The 23,389-nt window shown below is 36.9% G+C and overlaps 10 protein-coding genes across 10 annotated transcripts; 5 read left to right on the forward strand and 5 right to left on the reverse strand. All coding sequences in view use genetic code 12, as the record gives it.

Annotated features, from left to right (window-relative positions):
- Positions 1–659: 659 nt before the first annotated feature.
- On the forward strand, positions 660–2,303 carry ICL1 (isocitrate lyase 1; the record flags this gene model as incomplete). Its single annotated transcript, XM_001526947.2, has 1 exon — positions 660–2,303. The coding sequence occupies one exon, from the start codon at positions 660–662 to the stop codon at positions 2,301–2,303; it is 1,644 nt and encodes a 547-aa protein (XP_001526997.2).
- Positions 2,304–4,524: 2,221 nt separating this feature from the next.
- PVL30_001799 (uncharacterized protein) lies at positions 4,525–5,505 on the forward strand (the record flags this gene model as incomplete). Its single annotated transcript, XM_001526948.2, has 1 exon — positions 4,525–5,505. The coding sequence occupies one exon, from the start codon at positions 4,525–4,527 to the stop codon at positions 5,503–5,505; it is 981 nt and encodes a 326-aa protein (XP_001526998.2).
- A 132-nt stretch (positions 5,506–5,637) lies between these two features.
- On the forward strand, positions 5,638–7,843 carry PVL30_001800 (uncharacterized protein; the record flags this gene model as incomplete). Its single annotated transcript, XM_001526949.2, has 2 exons — positions 5,638–5,645; positions 6,040–7,843. 2 exons carry the CDS (start codon positions 5,638–5,640, stop codon positions 7,841–7,843), a joined length of 1,812 nt encoding a protein of 603 aa, XP_001526999.2.
- A 56-nt stretch (positions 7,844–7,899) lies between these two features.
- On the reverse strand, positions 7,900–8,985 carry PHO85 (negative regulator of the PHO system; the record flags this gene model as incomplete). Its single annotated transcript, XM_001526950.2, has 1 exon — positions 7,900–8,985. One exon carries the CDS (start codon positions 8,983–8,985, stop codon positions 7,900–7,902), a length of 1,086 nt encoding a protein of 361 aa, XP_001527000.2.
- A 544-nt stretch (positions 8,986–9,529) lies between these two features.
- On the reverse strand, positions 9,530–11,221 carry TRM44 (tRNA(Ser) Um(44) 2'-O-methyltransferase; the record flags this gene model as incomplete). Its single annotated transcript, XM_001526951.2, has 1 exon — positions 9,530–11,221. The coding sequence occupies one exon, from the start codon at positions 11,219–11,221 to the stop codon at positions 9,530–9,532; it is 1,692 nt and encodes a 563-aa protein (XP_001527001.2).
- A 450-nt stretch (positions 11,222–11,671) lies between these two features.
- Positions 11,672–13,552, reverse strand: PVL30_001803 (uncharacterized protein; the record flags this gene model as incomplete). The annotated part of the gene is made up of 1 exon (XM_001526952.2): positions 11,672–13,552. One exon carries the CDS (start codon positions 13,550–13,552, stop codon positions 11,672–11,674), a length of 1,881 nt encoding a protein of 626 aa, XP_001527002.2.
- An 862-nt stretch (positions 13,553–14,414) lies between these two features.
- ELC1 (elongin C) lies at positions 14,415–14,714 on the reverse strand (the record flags this gene model as incomplete). Its single annotated transcript, XM_001526953.1, has 1 exon — positions 14,415–14,714. The coding sequence occupies one exon, from the start codon at positions 14,712–14,714 to the stop codon at positions 14,415–14,417; it is 300 nt and encodes a 99-aa protein (XP_001527003.1).
- A 645-nt stretch (positions 14,715–15,359) lies between these two features.
- Positions 15,360–18,215, forward strand: vps16 (Vacuolar protein sorting-associated protein 16; the record flags this gene model as incomplete). Its single annotated transcript, XM_001526954.2, has 1 exon — positions 15,360–18,215. The coding sequence occupies one exon, from the start codon at positions 15,360–15,362 to the stop codon at positions 18,213–18,215; it is 2,856 nt and encodes a 951-aa protein (XP_001527004.2).
- A 394-nt stretch (positions 18,216–18,609) lies between these two features.
- Positions 18,610–20,997, forward strand: NOP4 (RNA recognition motif-containing protein; the record flags this gene model as incomplete). The annotated part of the gene is made up of 1 exon (XM_001526955.2): positions 18,610–20,997. One exon carries the CDS (start codon positions 18,610–18,612, stop codon positions 20,995–20,997), a length of 2,388 nt encoding a protein of 795 aa, XP_001527005.2.
- A 648-nt stretch (positions 20,998–21,645) lies between these two features.
- On the reverse strand, positions 21,646–22,590 carry SIT4_1 (sporulation-induced protein; the record flags this gene model as incomplete). The annotated part of the gene is made up of 1 exon (XM_001526956.1): positions 21,646–22,590. The coding sequence occupies one exon, from the start codon at positions 22,588–22,590 to the stop codon at positions 21,646–21,648; it is 945 nt and encodes a 314-aa protein (XP_001527006.1).
- Between the last annotated feature and the right edge of the window lie 799 nt (positions 22,591–23,389).

The following is a 23,389-nucleotide window of genomic DNA, read 5'->3' on the forward strand; positions in this document are numbered from 1 at the left end:
AGGATCAATGGAAGTAATGTTACATAGTAAAGGATTCTGGGTGTGAAAATTTTTTTTTTTTTTTTCTTCAAAATCGAGAATGCCCGAAAATAAAAAAAAAAGAAAAATAAAAAATAAAAATAAAAAGAAAATCCGGGGAAGCCAAAGAGCGAAAAGAAAAAATGGAAATTGTATGGTGGGGGGTTAGGGCACACTACATAATTGTCGGGATTATAGCGCGTAAAAGCAACTAGCAGTAGCCAGGATAAGGACAACAAGCAAAATTAGTACATGCGTGTATGTTTATGCGTTAGTTAAGGCAGTGGTAGTGTTGAAAAATTTCAGCAAATTATTGGATCATTTCCATCTGCATATTTCTTTCTCTACGTACTCCCCACCCTCCGACTTTGGTTGAAAATAATTACATTTTAAATTTCATTTTCTCAACTGGTATATAAATCCCTAGATATTTCCTCCTTTTCCTCTTGATTTTATTCACTTTTACAAAACTTTTTTTCTTTTCCTTTCTTTCTTCCTTCCTCTTTTACCTTTTTTTTATTCTTTTCATTTCAAGCTATTTGAAATTAAAAGCAAAGACAAGAATAATAATATATCAATCAATATTAATATATTTATTTATTTATTTATTCCTAGAACCATAGTTTACATATTTATCAACCATGGCTTACACAAAGATCGATACTAATCAAGAAGAAAAGGACTTTCAAAAAGAAGTCGCTGAAGTTAAAAAATGGTGGTCAGAGCCAAGGTGGAGAAAGACCAAGAGAATCTACTCGGCAGAGAACATTGTTAAAAAGAGAGGTACCTTGAAGATTGACTACCCATCTTCTCAACAAGCTGACAAATTGTTTGCTCTTTTGGAAAAGCATGACGCTGACAAGAGTGCTTCCTTCACTTTTGGTGCATTGGACCCAATCCACGTTGCTCAAATGGCCAAATACTTGGATTCCATCTACGTTTCCGGATGGCAATGTTCTTCTACTGCATCAACCTCAAACGAGCCAAGTCCTGATTTGGCAGATTACCCAATGGACACTGTTCCAAACAAGGTGGAACACTTGTGGTTTGCTCAGTTGTTCCACGACAGAAAGCAAAGGGAGGAAAGATTGACAATGACCAAAGAAGAGAGAGAAAAAACCCCATACATTGACTTTTTAAGACCAATCATTGCTGATGCTGATACTGGTCACGGTGGTATTACCGCCATCATTAAGTTGACCAAGTTGTTTATTGAGAGAGGTGCTGCCGGTATCCACATTGAAGATCAAGCTCCAGGTACCAAAAAGTGTGGTCACATGGCTGGTAAGGTGTTGGTTCCTGTGCAAGAACACATTAACAGATTGGTTGCCATTAGAGCATCTGCCGATATCTTTGGCTCCAACTTGTTGGCTGTTGCCAGAACCGACTCTGAAGCTGCTACTTTGATTACTTCAACCATTGACCACAGAGACCACTACTTTATTGCAGGTTCAACCAACCCAGAGGCTGGCGATTTGGCTACATTGATGGCTGAGGCTGAAGCAAAGGGTATCTATGGTGACGAATTAGCTCGTATTGAAACTGAGTGGACCAAGAAGGCTGGTGTCAAGTTGTTTAGCGAAGCTTTTGTTGATGAAGTTAAGAATGGTTCATACTCAAACAAGGACCAATTGATTAAGAAATTCACAGACAAGGTTACCCCATTGAGCCATACTTCAAACAAGGAGGCTAGAAAATTGGCTAGAGAACTTCTTGGTAAGGATATTTACTTTAACTGGGATGCCTCAAGAGCTAGAGAAGGTTACTACAGATATATTGGTGGATGCCAATGTGCAGTTATGAGAGGTAGAGCATTTGCACCATACGCTGACTTGATTTGGATGGAGTCAGCCTTGCCAGACTATGCTCAAGCTAAGGAGTTTGCTGACGGTGTTAAATCTGCAGTTCCAGACCAATGGTTGGCTTACAATTTGTCTCCATCATTTAACTGGAACAAGGCTATGCCAGCTGATGAGCAAGAAACTTATATCAAGAGATTGGCCAAATTGGGTTATGTATGGCAATTTATTACTTTGGCTGGTTTGCACACTACTGCATTGGCTGTGGATGATTTTGCTAACCAATACTCTCAAATTGGTATGAAGGCTTATGGCCAACAGGTTCAAAAGCCAGAAATTGAAAAGGGCGTTGAAGTTGTTAAGCATCAAAAATGGTCTGGTGCTACATATATTGATGGTTTGTTGAAGATGGTCACTGGTGGTGTTTCTTCGACTGCTGCTATGGGTGCTGGTGTCACTGAAGACCAATTTAAAGACAAACATTAAATTGAAAAATAAGATTTTAAATAAGATAAAATAAAACAAGAACAAGGCATTATTTGACATACTTTGGTTTTCCTAGCTTTTAGTTTTTCTAGTATCTAGTTTTTTTTTTTTGGTTCTTTTTTTATTAGTTTTTAGTTCACACATAATATTGGTAACATAATAAGTTTTTTCTTCTTTTTATTATCTTTTTGTATAAAAGAAGAAGAAGGAGGAAAGAATACAAAAGAAGAAGATGAAATAAATGAACTCATGATTTATTTGGAAGGCGCCTTAAAAATTTGTAGCTTTGGCATGGTGGTCAAGATTTTGGTAAACAGCTTGTTATACGGAATTCTGATTAGTTGTGTGGTTATTTTGTTTGTTTTCAAGGAGGAAGAAAGAAACAGGAGGAAGAGGAGAAAGAGTGGAAGGAGAGAGTGCGCTTGGATAGTTGCAATATTAGTCAGGTTAAGTGCTTGTGGTGTGAGCCGAGATAAATTACTTGGACCATTCATCATTTCTATTTCAAGAGATTGCGAAATTTTTCTTGCCGATTCGAAACCTTCTGTTTTAGATCTTTGTAAGCTTTTGTAAACTTTTGTAAACTTTTGGCAGATTTTTTCTTTGTTTCAAACTTTTTCGTGATCTATATCCAATTTATGTTGTAAACCACCTGACTTCACCTGTTGTTGTCTTAATAATCAGTAGATTCAAACTATACAAAATAAAAATGAAAACAAAAAAAAAAAAAACAAAGAAACAAATCAAGTAAGAGTAGACAAGGAACATGCTTCAAATGTCAAAAAAAGATCCATGGGCAATTTTTCTTTACAGATCAAACATAAAAATGATTCTTTGGTGTTGTGAGTTTATTTATCTATTCATCAATATTATATTTTTCCCTCATACACTCGATAAGTCAATGACAAAGTATTGTGCTTTGAACAACAAGTGCGAATTAGGAAGAAACACATTGTTTCAAGTTTATGAAGAGCTAGGTCATTGTGTTTTAAATTTGATGGTGTCGCCTTGAGTAAGTAGGGAGGTATCCAAGTTGCAAATAATATCTTCACTTTTCTTCTTCTTCTTCATCTTCATCTGGTTGTTCTTTTTAATTTATTTTAATTTTTTTTATTTTTTTTTCATTTTTTATTTTTTTGTTTTACTTTTTCAGTTTTTCAGATAACAATTCTCCCTCCACAGATTTTGTGTCTGTATTTCACCCAATTGGTTGCAAAACTGGAATTTTGGATGCTAGATCATTCTCACTGAATTTTTCTTTTTATTTTTTCCTTTCCTTCAAAGAAAAGAAAAAGCATCTACAATTGATATGAACAATGTTGTTACAGGAACACTGCCATAGAAGAAACACTAAACACAAGTATGGTAATAAGTTACTTGTTTTGGTGCTCTACTGTATTTGGCTTGCAGTCTGTTCATGTTGAGATTGAACAAAAAACAATTAAACAAAAAAGAAGAAAACGACAAAAAAAAACAAACTCACACTTACTCATACTTACTCACATCAATCCATGTTTCAGAATTAGTGTCTACCATGGTTGTACTACTGGTTGCAATACAGTCCCATCATTTCAAACTCGGAACACATTCCCCGCTCAATTTGATCTATTATGAAACATTCTATTGCCAACCAAGAAATCTAAAGTACTTTATTAATTACGAAAAATACAAAGTCATGAGCAACACCTACCATGGAAACAAATGAAGAAAAAAACAAGAAAACTAGAGATAAAAAAAGAATAATAATACTAAACAGAAAACGAAACCCCTCGGATTAGATGCCATTTTCTTTGCATCTTTTCAATCATCGAAACATTTGAATGGACTGCATTTGATACATAACGCCTTGCCTTTTCTCCCCGCCCCTCCACTCACTAAGTTTTTTCCTTTCTTGCTTCGTTGTGGTCATTCACAAAATTTATATCAACGATCTTTCATGTTTCAAGATTGATTTTACCAGATCCAAAACATTATTACAAGGATACGTGTAATGGTTTTTACTCAAGTTGAGTTGAACAATAACGTGAAAATACTAGATCATCTGTTTTTACCATTGGCAATATAAATACAGCACCAAGTTTCCCCTTATGCATCGACAGAATTGATCTGAACTACATTTCTGTTTTTTAAATTTATTCTAATTTGTATATATATATATATATATATTTTAACATTCATTTACCAAGAAAATACCAAGTTTAGTATATAAAACAAAGATACAATGAAATTTTCAACAGCTGTTCTCACTGCTATTGCAGTTACTTTAGTTGCCGCTGCTCCAGTTGACATCGATACTAACGCCAATGCCGCCGATAATGTCATTGAAGCTACTACTTCTAATGAAGAAGCTGCTATTCCAGAAACCACTGAGATCGCATTAGACAATGCAGAGCAAATAACTGATGAACAGATCCCTTCAGATCTGGGTTTAGAGTTGGGACCAGAAACTCAAATTGAAGGCGAACTTCCACAAGAAGATGGTGAAGAAGGATATTATGTTTACATTCCAGACACGGAAAATTTTGCCAATGAAGAAGAAGCCGCTCAATATTACCAAAAAAGAAGTGCAGACCCAGGATGGATGTGGACCAGATACGGTAGATTCTCACCAGTAAAGAGAGATGCTAACGCTGAAGCTGAAGCTGAAGCTAATGCTGATCCAGGATGGATGTGGACCAGGTACGGTAGATTCTCACCGGTAAAGAGAGATGCCAACGCTGAAGCTGAAGCTGAAGCTAATGCTGAAGCTAATGCTGATCCAGGATGGATGTGGACCAGATACGGTAGATTCTCACCGGTAAAGAGAGATGCCAACGCTGAAGCTGAAGCTGAAGCTAATGCTGATCCAGGATGGATGTGGACCAGATACGGTAGATTCTCACCGGTAAAGAGAGATGCTAACGCTGAAGCTGAAGCTGAAGCTAATGCTGATCCAGGATGGATGTGGACCAGGTACGGTAGATTCTCACCGGTAAAGAGAGATGCTAACGCTGAAGCTGACCCAGGATGGATGTGGACCAGATACGGTAGATTCTCACCAGTAAAGAGAGATGCTAATGCTGAAGCTGATGCCAACGCTGAAGCTGACCCAGGATGGATGTGGACCAGATACGGTAGATTCTCACCAGTGAAGAGAGATGCCAACGCTGAAGCTGATCCAGGATGGATGTGGACCAGATACGGTAGATTCTCACCTGTCTAAACCATACCTTTATCCTTTTTCGTGTTAGATTATACCCCTTGTTTCGTTATTATATGTTAGTTTATGAAAAAGTTTATTATAGTGTTTTCCCAGATTATCTTTCTAATATACAAAGTATATGATTTAAATAGAATGTTTTTGTTCTTTGTTCTTTGTTCTTTGTTCTTTGTATTTTGTTTTACTGTATGTTTTTAACCTTTCTCTTTTTCTTTATTTTTTGCAGGTTTTGTTTTTGTTTGGAAAACAATACTAAAGACTCAAAGGTGGATGCTATGATTTGATTTATTTAAACATTATCTTCAAAGCGCACGCGCCAAAAATAGAAAAGGCTACGCGGGGATCATCAAATCCGCTTCATCTTTTTTCTTTTGTATCATCCTCTTGGTTTCTTGCCTAATCCTGAGACACATTATATCACTTTCTTTTTTTTTTTCAAACTTTTTATCTTTTGTTACCATTTCCAGTCCTCTTTTGCCCCTTGTCAAATGTCATGGGATTTGTCGAGCCTGGAAAATCGACCTTTTTTCGTAAAAGAAAAGCAGTTGCACATTTCAAACGTCGTTGTTACAAAAACGGCGAATCATCACCTATAACGACGAATGGTACCTCAGCAAAGGGATCTACGATCCAAAGCGATGATAATGATGGCGGTAGTTTGCATTCACTAGTGTATTCACATTCAAACCCATCTTTTTCATTGGAGCAACGATGCTTTGAAAGTTTACCATCGAGTATCATTTGCAAAATATTCATCTTGGCAGGACCAGGAAACAATTTACCACTCGTTAATCGTAATCTTTATGAAACTTTACAATTTTCTGGAGAAGGAATTAGCAATATCCGTAGTCGTTGCAGCTCCAACAGCAGCGCGCAAATGGGAAGAGATGGTATTATGTCAAGCAGGGGAGAGACTACAGATGGAATATGGTCTCCGGGTACACACAAAGTACAAACTACAGCATCAGAAGAGCCTAGACTATGGCACAATTACTCGCTCGTGATAGAAATGGTCAAATCTTATTTTTTATACGACTTAAACACAAAGATTGACGAGCAGATTATAGAAAAGAAGTTAAATTTTTACGCAAAGAAAATCAAAAGCTTGCCGACTTTGTATGTCGAATGTGAACGTAGTGGGTACTACGAGAAAACCATCAAAAATCTAGACATTTTATCTACCAAATGGCAGAGATACAAAAGCTTTGCTGGAAGATTTGTACTAGAGGAATCCCTTCTTAATTACAAATTTCTTTCAAGAAAACTATTACAAACATTCACTGCACAAACTTTTGAAAGTACTCGATACAAGCGGTCGAGCCAAGAAGATCTATCCGAGTTGCTTCGATTCAAATCTAGAGATGAAATTGAACTAAATACATGGCTTCGTCCTCAGTTTCTAAAATTCAAGTTTGAAGAACTCGATATGTTGCTTGCAAAGACCGAGTCTGAATTGAATAGTAATCATTTTGAAGATGTTTCACAACTTAGAACTTTCGATAGATATTTTGATATGCTTGCAAATACCAGAGCAGTACTTGATGGCAGCAACAGCACCAACAGCACCAACAGCAGCAGCAACAACAGCAACAGTAGCAGCACCAACAACAGTAATAACAACAACAACAACAACAACAACAGCGATAGCTCATCGTTCTTTTCATTTGAAGAAGAAAATCCACCCATTTTGTTACTGGAAGCTGTAGATTTTGTAGACGATGCATTTGAAGCAAATGAAAAAAATTACTACAACTTTGAGTTTGGCTATAACTTTGGACGAACTTTTTTTGGAGAAACGCCTACATATCGAAAAAGATGCCAATTACCTAGGAAAATGTATTTAAACTCGATAAAGTCTTTGCGTGCTTTTGAAGTATTGGAAAGCTTGACGTATTTCATTCCCAATATATCCACTCAGTCAGATTCAATCATTCAAGAGATTCTTCAATCATTATATCCCAGTAACATGGATTTTCAATTGCATGTTCCATTCTTGAGCGTGGTGATTTTGATCTTGCAGGATGGTGGTGCACCTGGTGATTCACCAACAACGCTAATTAATTCCTTACTCGAAGCATTTAGTCTATACCACTTGTATACTACCCTCCCCATTGAGGATTATGGTGTTACATCAAAGGGTCAAAATATGTTGGAGAACCTTTATGACGGAATCAAGTACATGTGTTTGTACCTTCTTGGTGCGGAGCACGACGAAGTATTAAGAGATCACAAGAGACAGCTATGGGCTTTGTCCCTAAAGTTGAAAAATTACGACTTGTCGAACTTATTATCAAAGTTTGCACCAAACCCGGATTTAGATATTTTAAGCCAACACTATTAATTCAAAACTATACTACTATCATCACTAACACATACAGATTTGTTTTGGCAAACCTCTTAGTATTGCTGGTCGATAATAGGTTGATGAGGATTTAGAGACTGTTGAGCATGCTGTTGTTGCTGTTGCTGTTGTTGTTGTTGCTGTTGTTGTTGTTGCTGCTGCTGTTGTTGTTGTTGTTGTTGATATGGGTCGCTTAAATGGTGTTGTACAGCGGGTGTAGGTAATGTAATTTCATGGAACCAAGGATGTTGTAAAGCTTGTCTAGCCGTTATTCTTGCCTCTGGTCTCATTTGAAGCATACTCTGTAAAAGATTCATCCCCATGGAGTCCAAATTAGGCACCAAAAGCCTTAAGTCTTGAGGTACAAATATTTGCCAATTATTCTTGTAATTCGAGAATTGCGTAATATTTGGCCATGTTCGTTCATTAGGCGTTCCCATTAATCTGAATATCTTGATCAATTGATCTTCGTTTGCCGTTCCTGGAAAAAGCGGCTTTCCAGTGCACATTTCGGCAAATATACAACCAGCTGACCATATGTCAATGGATGTTGTGTATGCCCTAGAGCCCAACAACACATCTGGCGCTCTATACCACAAGGTGACCACTTCATTTGAAAAAGTGTTGAAAGGAATACCAAAAGCTCTTGCTAGTCCAAAATCGCCTAGTTTCAACTCACCCTTATTGTTAATTAACAAATTTTGGGGCTTCAAGTCACGATGCAAGACCCGATTGTCGTGGCAGAACATTATACCTTTCAAAAGTTGAAACATGAAACTTTTTACAACCTTCAAATCCAAAGCACCATGGTTGCCATGAACTTCCATATATTTCTTTAAATCTTTGTCCATATATTCAAACACAAGTGTAAGTTTGTTTTCTGTATGAATAACATCATACAAAGTTACAATATTTTCATGATCGAGCTCTTTCATGAGCGATATTTCCCTTATTGCAGTAGACGGCGTACCTTCTTCAGAGTCCAAATTAATCTCTTTTAAAGCAACTAATGCTCCGGTAGCTCTGTTTCTCCCCTTGTACACCGTTGCATAGGTCCCCTCGCCTAACTTCTCAAGTTGTTGAAATCTATAATGCGTGTTAATATGCATGTCCTTGTCGACGTTCGTCTCGATTCTATACATACTGTGATGATGATCCTGCCATTTTTTTCTTTCCTTTTTTAATTCAAAAAGTGAATTCTTTGCAAATGTGGCAAGTTAGTGGTGATGACACTAGTAAGGTTTAAAAGACGAAGGTAAAGAAAAAAAATGAAAAGAAAATGAAGAAATTGATCTATAGCCTTATCGACACGTATATTCACTAGCCTAAAGATTTTAGTACCAGAGTACTTTTTGTTGAATATTGGAAAAAAATATAAATCCACAAAAATCCTTATTTGACGAGTTTTGTGTAACGACTTTACCAGGGGGCTTACAATTTCAAAAGCATACTGGAAATGAAAAGAGAAAAAGAGAAACAGAAAAGGGAATTTATCAATAACCACCACCACCACCACCACCACCACAACAACAACAACAACAACAAAGATTTGCAATTTATCAAGCTTATGAAAGGGTCAATCTCTATAATACACACAAAAGAAAGTGTGTTTGGCTGCAATTGAATGGAAGTTTTATTAAGATGGGCTGCTCTATAAACCATATTATACTTTAAAAATATCTACTATTAATGATTTCTTGGTGCCTTTTTCATCAAGTTTAAGGAATTTTCCACCCATCCATCAGCACCCCCTTCGATGCTAACAATGTCAAAGACTCGTAACTGAGATATTTCCTCTGGTTCTCCCTTAAGCTCATCTACTTTCTCGCAACTCATTATGGCTGCGTTTCTCGTGCTTGGTATACGCAACATTTCTTTCTCAACTTTCCAACCGTTCAAAATGGCAATATCCTCCACGTGGTCCATTAGCGAGCCATATGTTGAATTTTGCGGAATAGAACTTGTAGACTTTTCCATCTTTGGTTGTGGACCAATGAATTTTCTGGGTGGATACCTTACACGAGCTCCACTTAAGGCATGCGAGCAACAAGGTATCACAATGAACGGGAAACCAAGCAAAGGCATCCAACACGTCAATTCATCCGAGTGGTTTCCAATAAGAAACGTATTTTTAGGAAAGTCTTCAGTGGTGCAAACCATTGGTGATTTGAGCAAGCTACCAGCAGAATGATAGTTCACCTGATTATTGGTTGGCTCGGCGAATTGTTTCCCATTATCTTTGATTTCTGGTGATGTCCTAGCCATGGATGGGTGTGGTTTGAGCAAAACACTGGGTACGATGATCTTTTCGAAAAGATTACTCCTCACTTCTTCGGGATATGTAGCCCAGGATTTGCGCGCCCTGGCATCAATTCCTTGACCTTTGTAACCTTCCTGGATCAATATATTGACCAATAACCCATTACCGCACCCCAAGTCTCGGAATTCAAAATTGCCAGCGTCAAATTTTTTCGCTTTCCAGTACTCCATCAAAAATGCTGCAATTGCTAGATCCTCAAATACATGTTTCTTTGGATCGGTGCTTTCGCACCAGTTTTTCACCAAGTTGGCAGAGTACTTGGTTTTGAGGTATATATATTTGTTTTGGAAATTTTCTTTCGATACTACTAAATCAAGTTTGACTCGTTTCTCATACCCTGCCTTCACTCCCGCTGAGTGTTTGCTTGAAGTTTGCAATAACCTTAACGCAGTCCGCATAGGTCTCTCCAGTAAATCCATTAACGTAATTTTCTGTTTTTCATCTCGCCAGCTTGAATCTTGAAACGTTAGATAATGCACTGAAACTTTATTGTTATGGTGGAGTATACCGACTCCGTAAACTGAAGGTAAATAATAAGGTATTTCTTCGCGAGTTTGTATATGTGGCACATAAACAACAAGCGTTGTATTTTTATCCTCTGAGCAGGCTACAAGACAAGTTTGATTGATAATGTGGTCTTTATATGGATTCCGAGGTATGATTCTGCGTACAATTTCGTACTTATTCCGTAGCTTTAATTTATTTTCATCAAGTGGCACTTGTCGAATTGTCACATCCTTTATATCTCGATATAAGACCGAAGAAGCAGTTTCTGTCTTTGATGCTTGATCTGATTCAAAGTTGGGAACCTCACCTATCAATTTGCTAGTGAAGATGGTATCTCCTTTCTCCGGGTCATAGATGTTTTCCTTGAGCAAGTCCGCTCGGAGAATTACCGTGGAATTGATATTTGGCTGTTTGATGATATTGAGCATCGCTGCTTCGAAATGCTGTGGTTCAAAGTCAACATCCTTCTCGTAGATGGACACCCATCTCTCACCAAGCACGGACTCCTCGGCGATTATAGAAGTTGGTTCATTGATTTTTTTACTGCACATTAGAGGCAGAAAGTAGTTGATTCGCTAGACAAATTGAACAACAACTAAAAATAAAAATAAAAAAAAAATTCAAAAATAAAAAAACAAAAAAGAAAGAAGGGCTAAGTAAACCAAATGGTGCAAACGATTATAATGATTGAATGGCTATAATATATTTGCAATCGATGCAGGCATTACTCACTATATAATTTTTTTTTTCTCCCTCAATTTAGAAGCTTTTTTTTTTCTTTCTATATTTATTTCTTTCAGGCAGTAGCAGCACTACAACCGTTATTGCAACTGTTTTTCTCTGACGCGGAATGAATCCCAAAATAATTTTTGTTCCGCAACACAGTTTTGTTTCCATTTTCCTTTAGTCTTTATTCTATCTTTGTTTCAATGGTTCTTTTTCTTTTTCTTTCTTTGTCTTTTTTGTACCAATTTCCATTTCGGTACAATATGATATATTACTTATAAATCTATAAAGAAAGCATCACTCACATCAGTGTACTTGTGTTTCTTGGAGCAGTAAGGGCACTTAAAAATATCTATCCCCTTTTTCGAAAGCTGCCAGATACTCTCGCGTAGAGCGAGATGATTGCAAAAATTTAGAGCCACAACCTGTGTGGTAGAAGAGCAATCTCGAAAATGGTGCTCCTTAGTCACTGTTAATTGCAGTCCCGGTACTTTTTCAATTCTCGTTGATGTGACAAGTTCATATGTTACTGGAATAGCCTGTTCTCTAGAGACGGGGCAGACGAAAATCGGATGATTAATAAATAGAAACCGATTTCGATCCAGTAATTGAAAAGGTAATTCAAAATTATAGCCTGTACCATTGCTTGAACCTTTTAGTTTATTTTTGGACAAATCAGGTGCTGACCCAAAACCAGATGTAAAGCCAGATCCTAGAGCTGAACCCAGTTCAGTTTCAAGTGCACCCTCTTCGTCGTGAACTGTGAGTAGTTTTTGTCCTTTCAATCTGGAGTGGATTCTATTATATTTGTAAAAGCTTGGTAAGTACACATGGCCAGCAAGTATACTTTGAAATAAAGGAGAGTCGCTTGATAATTCCAAGGTCTTACAATAGACGGAAACAAAGTCATTTGCCAATTTCGTAAACAAACTCTGGTGCTCGTGGACATTTGTAAAACAATCAAGTAGAAGGGAAACAAATTCTAATTGCGATGTATTGGCGTTCCCACGGTGCGAATCTTTATCGATGAGAAACCCATTTCTCATCTTTTCGATAAAGTCGCGAGCTGCAAGCCCTTTATTCCGCAGTTTGGAAAAGTTTTCAATCCCGGAGTCATCATCTTCATTGAATAACATCAAAGTTAAAAGAGGTGCCATTTCATGTAGATACTTCTTTAAGAACCTCTCAAAATGCTCTTTCGAATATATATATGCTTCGATTGCATCCTGGGACGAAAATTCCAGCTGCTTTCCATTCAATAGTAGAATGAACTGAAGCATATGGAATTTAAATTCAGTACTGCTGAATGTTTCGGCATCCACAGAGTCTACAAATGATGGGTTTTTTTCCATGTTTTCATTGTATTTGGTGTAAAACCAGCCTAGTGCTTGCCGCAAATCGTGTCTTAAACATATATCATCCAAAATTTCATGAAGCAATGTGAATTGTTGAGAAAGCTCAAAGTCAATGCTATATGTCGTAGAAAGCAGAGGGGATACTTGATTCACGAGCAAAGGAACGACATTACTATAGCCCGATTTTAGTAAGTGTAAAATAATAGCTTTCATTAACTCCTCCGTGCCCTCTTGTTTCTCAAAGTTGGCTTCAATATGGGCCGGTAATGGGGCAGACAACGGATACGTCGATGACGAAGATAAAGGAAAAGTAGACCTTGATGAAAATGATGACATCTCTTCATTTATCTCATTTTCAAGATCAAATGGACAAACTGGATGACTATCTATATTCAATGGATAGCTATATGCCTCATTGATATCAATGAAGAATTTGGAATTATTCAAGATATTTTTTTGAAACTTGTTGTTTGCAGAATTGTAAGACTTGAGTTTATCAATGGATGACTTGTACCACACTTCTTGTTGGCCCTGTAAAAGTTTCACATTGGATTTTCCCCTGTGTATTGAATTGATTTGTTGGAAATGAAATGTATCATCAGAGTCTTGCTCGTTCTGTAGATTCACAGCATTATGATTCTCTTTGGTTTCAATTTCAAGTTCGCATGCCAACTCCGCTTCCATATCTCGCAACTGATGAAGAAATGTGTCCGTGCTATCTATCAAACTGTTTAAGCTTTGCTGGCCAGCAGTAGTAAATTGATTTAGCTCCTGAGTGAGAGTATCAAGCAAATCAGTCATTTTTTTAGAATTCTAGCACAAATATGAATATACCGTACTAGTATGTATGATCCAATGGTGATAGTAATGGGTGAAGGAAGAAGAAGAAGAAGATGAAGAAGATGAAGAAGAAGAAGAAGAAGAAGAAGAAGAAGAAGAAGAAGAAGGGGATGAAGAAGAAGTGAAAATGAAGCGGAGTTTGAAAGGGTAGATTTGATGTAATGATAGGTCAAAGTGAAAGTTGGAGTGGGGGTGGGGGGTGTTTGTGGTAGTGATTGTGCTAACAGTAGGGGCGGCGGGAATGAATTTAACTTTTAGTAAAGATAAATTAATTCCAATCAAGCAGTGATTCAATTACAAGTTATGAAGTTGATATTATGTAAAGTCTCCACTGGCGCAAGACAAGCTCAAACTGTGTGATATGTATAAGATTGCTATTGCGGTGGCAATGATAGACGTAAGAGCAGTCCCGTAATTTGATAAGCTTTGATGATGAAAGATGTAAAGTTTGTGTGTCTAGGAATGTAGAAGGAGGGGAGAGAGAGAAAGATCGGGGGTAACAAAGTCGAAAGGTTAAAAGTTGGAGTGAGAAAGTGTGGAAAGTATTGTGGCTGTTTTCAGAATTAATTTTTTTTGCTTAATAATAATAATAATAATAATAATATAACTATTAGTGACTATTTGCGTGTTATTCAGTACCTGTAGTTACTACTGACTATTTGCGTAATATTTACTATCAACTGTTCTAAAGAGTAAATATCTATTTTTACTTCTCATTAATTGATGACCAAGATTACCGTACTCCAGGAATCATTTCGGCTAACACATATTTATAAACATTGTTTTAACCTTTCCAAGAACCTTATATACATAAAATGATACCTCATATATCCAAATAATCTGCCTTTACGAGCAATTCCAATGCAAGATGTGTTGGAATATGGAACTCGGGCACATCGCCTGATTCTACTTGGTCTTTGTATTTGAAATGATAATATAAATATTCCACTACACATTCCAATATGTCTCCATCCATATCTAGCTCTATCTTGCCTGTCTTTCCTTCTTCGAAGCCTTGAGAATTTCTTAAAACTGAGGATATTGCAGCCACGTCCTTTTGTATAACAAACTTGAACTTGTCAGAAGACACCAACGTAACAAATTCTGTATTTGATGAAGCCATTTTGCTTTATATTGTGAATGTAGTGTAGTGAACGTCAATAAGTGGAAGTGTTTAGCTATAGGTAAAGTAATGATAGTAGCAGCAGAAGTAGTATGTGGTATGTGGTATTAGTATAGTAAAGTATAGTGGAGTATAGTAGAGTATACTAGAGTATACTAGAGTGGAATATGATATGATCTTAACTAATACGATGCGGTTTGAAGCGGTGCGACGTGAAGTAAACTGTAATTCTTGACGGATTTTAGATCAAATGGAGTAAAGTGGAGTAGAATAAAGTAAAATGTACTGAGGTGGAAACTGACTTGCACTTGCTAACTCTTGCCGATGCCGTTCTTCAAGCATCTCCACTTGGTTTTGCCCTTATCCTTGCTTTTTCTCAAGCTTTATACTTTCGCATGTTCCGATCACGCGTAGAAGTGCGCGTTTCGAAATATGATTACGGGAGTAGAGTTTTAAATGTCTTTCGGCGCTAGTTTTCTATTCCCACCACCTTTTATCTTTAATCCAATCCCCTACCGACCAGAGTACATAATTATATATTCACAAGTTTGTTGTCTATCATTCATTTTTTTTTTCTCTTCCTTCTCAATCTCATACACGCACATAAAACGTGAATCACAAAATATTGTTACTGATAAAAAGCAAATGATCACCAATCCGAGTTTCAATTGGCTGCGATTGCAAAATGTATTCTATGACTTGAAAACTTGCTACAATACATTGCCATGGTCAATCAACAGCTTGTATACAAACTACCGACTATCAATATCAGAGAATGCCACATTAATCGCAGTAGCAACAAAGTCTACTAAATTTATCAATCTTATCGAAGTTTACAGTGGAAGTGGCAACAAGCTTTGGTCTATAGTGTATAACAGCAATGCTAATGACTATATCCATGGCTTTTATTTCAAGGAAGAGGATTTGATTGTTGTATTTAGCAATGGCATATACAGACATTATCAAGATTTTGCTGGTAATTTTAATGAGTTTCTGCTCAACGAGTCTCTGGTGGTGTTTGACAATCTATCTCAAAATCGAGCTTCTAATGGAGATTTGAACTTGGAAACAACAACTGACTCTGTGCGAAGAATTACAGATTTACAAAATGGACAATCTGAAGAAATTAACAATATTGTAGATGCCGAGATCTATGGCTCCTTCTTGGTGACAAGATATGAAAGTAAGTTTGTTATTACTGATCTTGAACTGCACAAAAATTATCGTTTAGATTTCGCCAAATATAACGTGGGAGATATATACGGAATGGCATTGCACGGTTCGAATCAAGATCCCAAAACTTTAAATATCTACATTTCCTACATGTCAACTATAATTGTATGCAATGTTGATTTTGGACTATCTAAATTTGAAATGGAAAATCAGGAACTTACTGATGGGCCCTTCAACGAGATTTCGGTTTCCTCAAATGGCAAATTGATTGCATTGTTAAACAGAGCACAAAGCAAAGTATTTGTTGTCAATTACATGTTCGATAACATGCTTTTGGAGTACGATACATCAAAGGAGTTGAGCAAACCGTTCCAAGTGGAATGGTGTGGCAACGACGCTATTGTACTATCGTTAAGGGACGAAATCAAGGTGTTGGGGCCAGGACAACAATTAGTTTCCTTCTACTACGATATTGAGGAAGAAACGGGCTTGGACTTCAATAACTACTTGTCTCGCGACACAAACAGAGAAGGTTATTCATACGTCGTTCCTATACTTCAATCGGCTGCTGATGGTCTTCGTGTTCTCACTGGTGATAAAATACAATTTTTGACTAGAGTTCCTAACAAAACAATAAATATGTACCAGATAGGCTCTACAAGTCCCAGTGCCACATTGGCGGACTGTGTTGATAAGTTCAATCGAGACGCATCTAAAGCTAATGCCAACATTACATTACTCAAATCCGAAGGTTTATTGACAACTGCTTTATCTGATTGCTTATATGTTGCTTTAGATGAATTTGACATTGAGTTACAAAAACGAGCATTGCGTGCGGTCTCGTTTGGCAAAATTTATGATGAAGAGAATTACGATGCAGACGAATATTTAACAACAATCAATATTATTAAAGTTTTAAATCAATTGCGAAGTCCCGAAATTGGACTTTGTTTGTCATTTGCGGAGGTCCAAATTGTTGGATGGAAAAATATTATTAAAATGCTACTTCGAAGAAACCAACACTATTTGGCAGTAAAGGTAATTGAATCACTTCAGCTTGATAATTTGAGATCTTTGGTTTATATACATTGGTGTTGCTACAAAATTCGAAAAGAGCTTGACATGTCCGATGTTAAGCTATACCAAACAATTGTTGATAAATTGATTTCAGCTCCCACTCCATTTTTGGCCTCAGTTCCAAGTTTGGCGACGAAAAACACGACGAACCATTTACCCGTAGGTGACATTTGTGATGTTGCTCATGAGGAAGGTCGGATTATATTGTGCAAATTGATAAATAATTTAGAGCCTTCCATTAGTAAAAAAATAAAAAAATTAATTGACATCAACGAGGTAGAGTTGGCTTTGATTAAGGCTTTTCAATCTGGAAGCTATGATTTATCAAGGTTGGTGCTTGCACGATTGCAAACCACGTTGACTATTTCGGACTTTTTCAAAGTATTGAACCAGAACGAGTCAAAGCTTGATGAAGGCATTTCAAATGAATTGAGAGAAGCTAATGTGAAGATAAGTAATGAGCCATTTCATGTACGTGGAGAGGTGGTTGGCCACACGTGGCTTGATTCATTGGCAACATTGGATACTGCTATGAAAGAAAGGTTTATGGAACACCAAGACAAGTACTACTCTTTATACTTGTCAAAGTTGAAACTATTTAAAGAAGCTCACCCAGATCCAGAAGGCGAAGAATATTATACTCAATACAAGTCTCTTTTGAAATCTTTTTTGCAAGGGACAAGTCACGGCTTTACACAAAAGGCCATACAGAAAGAACTAAACATATTGGAGCTTCAAAAAAGGTTGGAGACAACATATCTCTCTAATTTTTATCAGGAAACATCAGTTATAAATATTCTTGGAAGAATGGTAAAGATGCATCAAGTGAAACCTGCTCAAAAAATAGCCAAAGAATTCTCTGTTTCGCAGGAAAAATTTTGGTACCTAGTACTTCGAATATACTCAGAGTCGCGCCAATTCGATAGGCTCTACGAGTTTGCGTTGGGATCACTCGATTCTGTTAACGGAAAGTCGCCGATTGGGTTTGAACCTTTTGTTGACGCAGGCTTCAGTAAACACGCTCCAAAGGAGCATATTTCAGTTTACATCAAAAATTCGCTTAAATATAACTATAATGAGAAGATTAATTTGTTCATAAAGAATGAGGATTTTGCATCAGCTGCTCAGGAAGCATTGAAAAATAAGGATATAGATTTGTTAAGAAATCTACAGAAGAGTGCACCGTCATCGAACTCAACTGCTATTAGAGTCATTAACAACTCGATTCAAAAGCTTGGGTATCAAGTGTAAGTTGGATCAGAGAGTGCATTTGACGATTGTTTATAAATTTTGTATGTTGTTTAATTGTTTTGCAACTCCAAAACTGCAATAGAAATAGTGATTGCTACCATGTGTTTTGTCAAAAAGGAAGAAGTAACAAAAAAAAAAAAATTTTAAGAAAAAAGAGAGAGAGAAAGAAAGAAAGAGAGAATAAAAAAAAAAAAAATATGCGTAGGAAATAAACTAGGAAGCATTTGCTGTTATGGGGAAATATTCGCGATGATCTTCTCCAATCTCTTCTCCTTAGAAATTCAAGCCTGTTCTTTTTTTTTTTTTTTTGCTTTTTCACTCTCTTTTATGTGTTTTTGGGTAATCACCATTATTCGAATAACTCCAACCCTATCAACACAATTAGCATTAACTTATGTCGGATACTAGTGATAAATCAAATCAGGTGCAAAACAATGAGTCTGGTGTCATTCCAGAGTCGTCAACATCTCAAGTTGCAAAACCTGCAAAACAAGTGAACGATGATGGATTGGATCATCGTACCCTTTTCGTACGTGCAATTCCATCAGAAGCTACTTCAGATCAACTTTCAGAATTTTTTTCACAATTTGTTCCAGTTAAGCATGCAGTAATTGTCACCGATGATCAAAAGCAAAGCCGGGGCTTTGGGTTTGTTTCCTTCACTGAAGACGATGATACCTTAACAGCATTGGTCGAGTCGCGAAAGACTAAGTTCATGGACAGATTTTTAAGAGTAGACATTGCCAAGCGCCGAGATCGTAAAGAAAAAAATGTTTCTGGTGATGGGTCCTTACTGGGTAATGGATACAGAGAGAGATCGAAGACTGAGCCTGTGGAGAAAAGACGTGCAAGATTAATTATTAGAAATCTTCCTTGGAGTTGTAAAAAACCAGATGAACTCAAAAAGATATTCTCAAGATATGGTGCCGTATTCGATGCCTATGTGCCGAAAAAGAAAGGCGGACAAATGTGTGGATTTGCATTTGTCGTGATGAAAAAGGTTGCTGCTGCTGAAAGAGCAGTTAAGGAATGTCAAGGATTAAAAATAGACGGCAGAGAGGTTGCTGTTGATTTCGCCGTGGAAAAATCTAAATGGGAGCAAATAAAAGAACAAGAAGGAAGTGAAGAAAATGATGGTGACAAAAATGAGGTTAACAAGGATGAAGAAATGGACAGTGAATCAGATGAAGATGAAGAAGCGGCAGGTGGATTAGGTGGTATTGATGCCGAAGAGGAAGATGATGATGACGAGGATGATAATGAGGCACAAGAGGAAGATGCTGAAAACTTTAATCAACTCAACAAAATAAACTCTGACGATGAAGTTGAAGAAGAAGAAGAAGAAGAAGAAGAAGATGATGATGATGTGAGTATCAAAGTTGATGGCGATGAAAGTTCTGGAGATGATAACGAAAAAGAAATACACCAAGAAAATGTTCCACCGAAGAAGAAGGCAAACAAGCAAGAAGCATTCTCAATCTTTGTTCGTAATATACCGTATGATGCTGATGAAAGCTCGCTCAAAGAGCATTTTGAGTCATTTGGTCCGGTCAAGTATGCACTCCCAGTCATTGATAAAGAAACTGGGCTCGCTAGAGGTTCAGCGTTTGTCGCTTTTAAAACCGCAAAGGCGTACACAGAATGTCTTGAAAATGCTCCTTCAAATACTGGTTCTACTTCAATGTTGATTGCTGACGATGTCTCGCCACAATATGTGTACCAGGGCCGTATTCTTTCGATTGTTTCAGCTGTGGATAGACAATCTGCAGATAAGTTGGCCGAGAGAAACTCACTCAAAAGAAAGGAAGAATTTGGCAAAGCACCAGCCGAAAAGGATAAGCGTAACTTGTATTTGTTAAATGAAGGAAGAATTACCGAGCACTCGAAGTTGGCCCAGTTTATCAGTAAGACCGATATGGAGCTTCGTGAAAAGTCGTACAAATTACGTGTTCAGCAATTGAATAAGAATCCTACATTGCATTTGTCATTGACTAGATTGGCTATTCGAAACTTGCCTAGGGCAATGAATGCCAAGGCATTGAAGGCATTGGGAAGAAAAGCTGTGGTGCAATTTGCAACCGAAGTAAAGGAAGGTAAACGTCAGCCACTATCAAAAGAAGAAGTTTCCAGATCAAACAAACTGAGAAAAGAAATCTTAGAAGAGATTGAGGAAAAATCCAAAAACTCAAAACACAAGGGTGTTGTAAAGCAAGCTAAAGTGATTATGGAAGTTAAAGGTTCTGGAGATGAGGGACGTAGTCGAGGCTATGGTTTCATTGAATTTAGAGATCACAAGGCTGCCTTGCAGGGATTGAGGTGGTTGAATGCTCATGAGGTAACCACACAAGAAATTTTGGAAGGTATGAATGATGACGAAAAAAAGTTGGCCAAATTGGACGGATTGAGTAAAAGGAAGCTTATAGTTGAGTTTGCCGTTGAAAATGCGCAAGTTGTCAAGAGAAGGAGAGAAAAGGAATTAATTGGTCGAAAGTTTAATAAAGAGGGCGGAAAGGAAGGAGACCACCAGTCGAGGAAAAGAAAAAGAAATGGAGATGATGGCAATGACGATGATACGGATGGAAATGGAAATAGCGCAGCACTGAAAAAGCAGAAAAGAAAAGGTAGCCTGAAAAAAGGAAATATGAACAAAGGTGGTAAAATGAAACCACAGCAAGATTCTACACACAATGGAGTTAAAGAACCCAAGAACAAATCTGGGCTCTCGGATAATATCAAGCTGATAATAGGTCAAAAAAGAAAGAGAAGAAAAGGTAAGAAGTAAAATTAAGGATCTCTTTGGTGTTTGTTCTTGCTCTCTTATGTTCAGGAAATAGTTAAAAAAACGGTTTATACCAAAAGAAAATAAATAAAGTTATTTAATTACAAAAACTACTGTAAACAAAATAGAAACGGAAAAGCGAATAGGATAAAGAAGAAGAATAATGAAAGAATGGAAAAGAATGGAAAAGAATTTTAATAAAAAGTTTTATACATTGAAAAATCCAACAAATGCAATGTAAAAAGTGCTGGCAAGAAAAAAAAAAAAATTGGAAATTCACGACAGTGAAAAGTGGGTGACGATGGTTGAATAAACAAAATATCATCTCTAATCGTAAACTATGTCATTAAAGCTGAAAGCAGAAAGCCAAAAGCCAAAAGCAGAAGCAAAATATAGTAATGAAAGTTAAGTCAACATATAATACGCGAGTAATCCTACTGTTTTCGTACTGAATATTGGATGTATCGACCACTTTGAAGGACCAAAAGGTAAGTATGAAATTATAATTATTAGTGTCGACCATTTGTATTCGTTAATGAGTTTTGTGGTCATTGCTCTATGTTTTATTTTTATTTTTCTGGTTTTTCTAATTTTTTGATCTTTTTTTTTTCCCTTTTTTCTTTTTGTTTTTTTTTTTCTTTCTATTCCTGTTTACAAAAAGTAGTCACTTCTTTGTTGTTTAGTTGTGTTGTTCTTAACTGTTAAATCTCCATCCTGTACAGCACTAAAAATCTTGAAATTTGGATCCAAATCTTCATCAATCTGCATGACACTAGCAACATTTCCACACCTATAACAATAGTTGGGTGCTGACCACACGGTCACCACATCTTTCTCTTTAAAATGGTAACGAAACCCTTCCATCACTAGCTGGTGAGCCCTAGCAATGAGTTGCAAATTGTTTATATGGTTAAACTCTCTCGACACTTTGGAGCCGAATAACCATCCTGCACCACGCGGAGAAACTGCCCAAGTGTCAACATTATCAGGGTCAGACCACACCAAGTCACAGAACCCACCTTCATGGGGTACTTCTTGTGCTCTGGAAAGAACTCTGATTTGGTCCAACATCCTTATCTCTGGTGATAATCCGCCATGGACACAAAGAATTTTGCCGTCAATGATGGCTGCCAAGGTGAGAAAGTCAAACACTTGACAACAGTATTTCCATACTGTAGTGGAGCCATACTTTGTGAGACACTCCTCGTAAAAGCCATATACTTGAGTAATTTGTCTTGACTCGTGATTGCCTCTTACAAGAGTAATGCGATGAGGGTATTTCACTTTTAGCACCATCAAGAGTGTGAATGTTTCCAAGGAGAAGTAACCACGGTCAACATAGTCCCCCAAGAATATATAATTTGTCTGGTTATCCTCACTGGGCATTCCGCCAGATATTCTAAAGAGTTCCAACAAGTCATGGAACTGTCCGTGAATGTCTCCGCAAACAGTCACTGGTGATTGCACTGGTTGGATATTGGACTCCTCCATAAGCAATTCCTTAACTAGCTCGCATAACTGTTTCATATCTGATTCCGATAATGCGATACATTTTTTGATTTGCTCTAGCCATTGATCCGGACCTCGCTCACCCATGATTGATAGTAATTTATTTGTGTGATTAGAAAGTTATGTTATGTTGTTGTTGTTGTTGTTGAATATATATGTAGATATATGTCTGTATGAAATGAGCAATACAGTGCCGTGATAACTATTCACTGAGAGCTATATTGATATGTATGCTAATAGTATTTGATGTATAATACGGCAAGATTCTACTTGATCATATAAGTAATGGGAACTCCTTTAGCTTGATTACAAAATGTTTGCACTGATAAAAGATCTTGCCTTTGTACTGACTCTTTTATTTCGCAATTAGAATTTATTTTTGCTTTTATTATTATAATTATTTTTTTTTTCTCCTATGCAAAAGTTCTACTGAATTGACAGAAGATGCTGGTCGTAAAAAAAGAAAGGAAATAAAATAGGAAATGGAAGGGTCAGAATCAGTTGAAGCAAGCAGCAATAACAGTCGTAAGTTGCTAGTATATGAGGATTGATCAAATTTGTCTCTGTTATAAAGAAAAAAGTATTCTTTAGAAGTAGCTGTAGTTGTTAAGAATTGGTTTTGTAAGAGAGAATATGACTATAGTAAATAGAATTATCAATATTAAATATGGCTATCGACTGGAGATTCTCAATAAGCCAGAAACCAAAAAAAAAAAAAAAAAAAAAGAGAAAAAAAAGAGAGAGAAAAAAAAAAATCTGAAAGGCCCAAACTTCAACATATTCAGTCCCTGCCTACACCAATGTCTCTCTCTAAAAAGACCCACCACAGATACCATGTGAAAGAGACATGGAGGAAAGAAAAAAAAAATTTCAAATTTTGCGACAA

Source organism: Lodderomyces elongisporus, chromosome 2 (assembly GCF_030384665.1).
Source record: "Lodderomyces elongisporus chromosome 2, complete sequence".
In the NCBI taxonomy this organism is placed as follows: Eukaryota; Fungi; Ascomycota; class Pichiomycetes; order Serinales; family Debaryomycetaceae; genus Lodderomyces; species Lodderomyces elongisporus.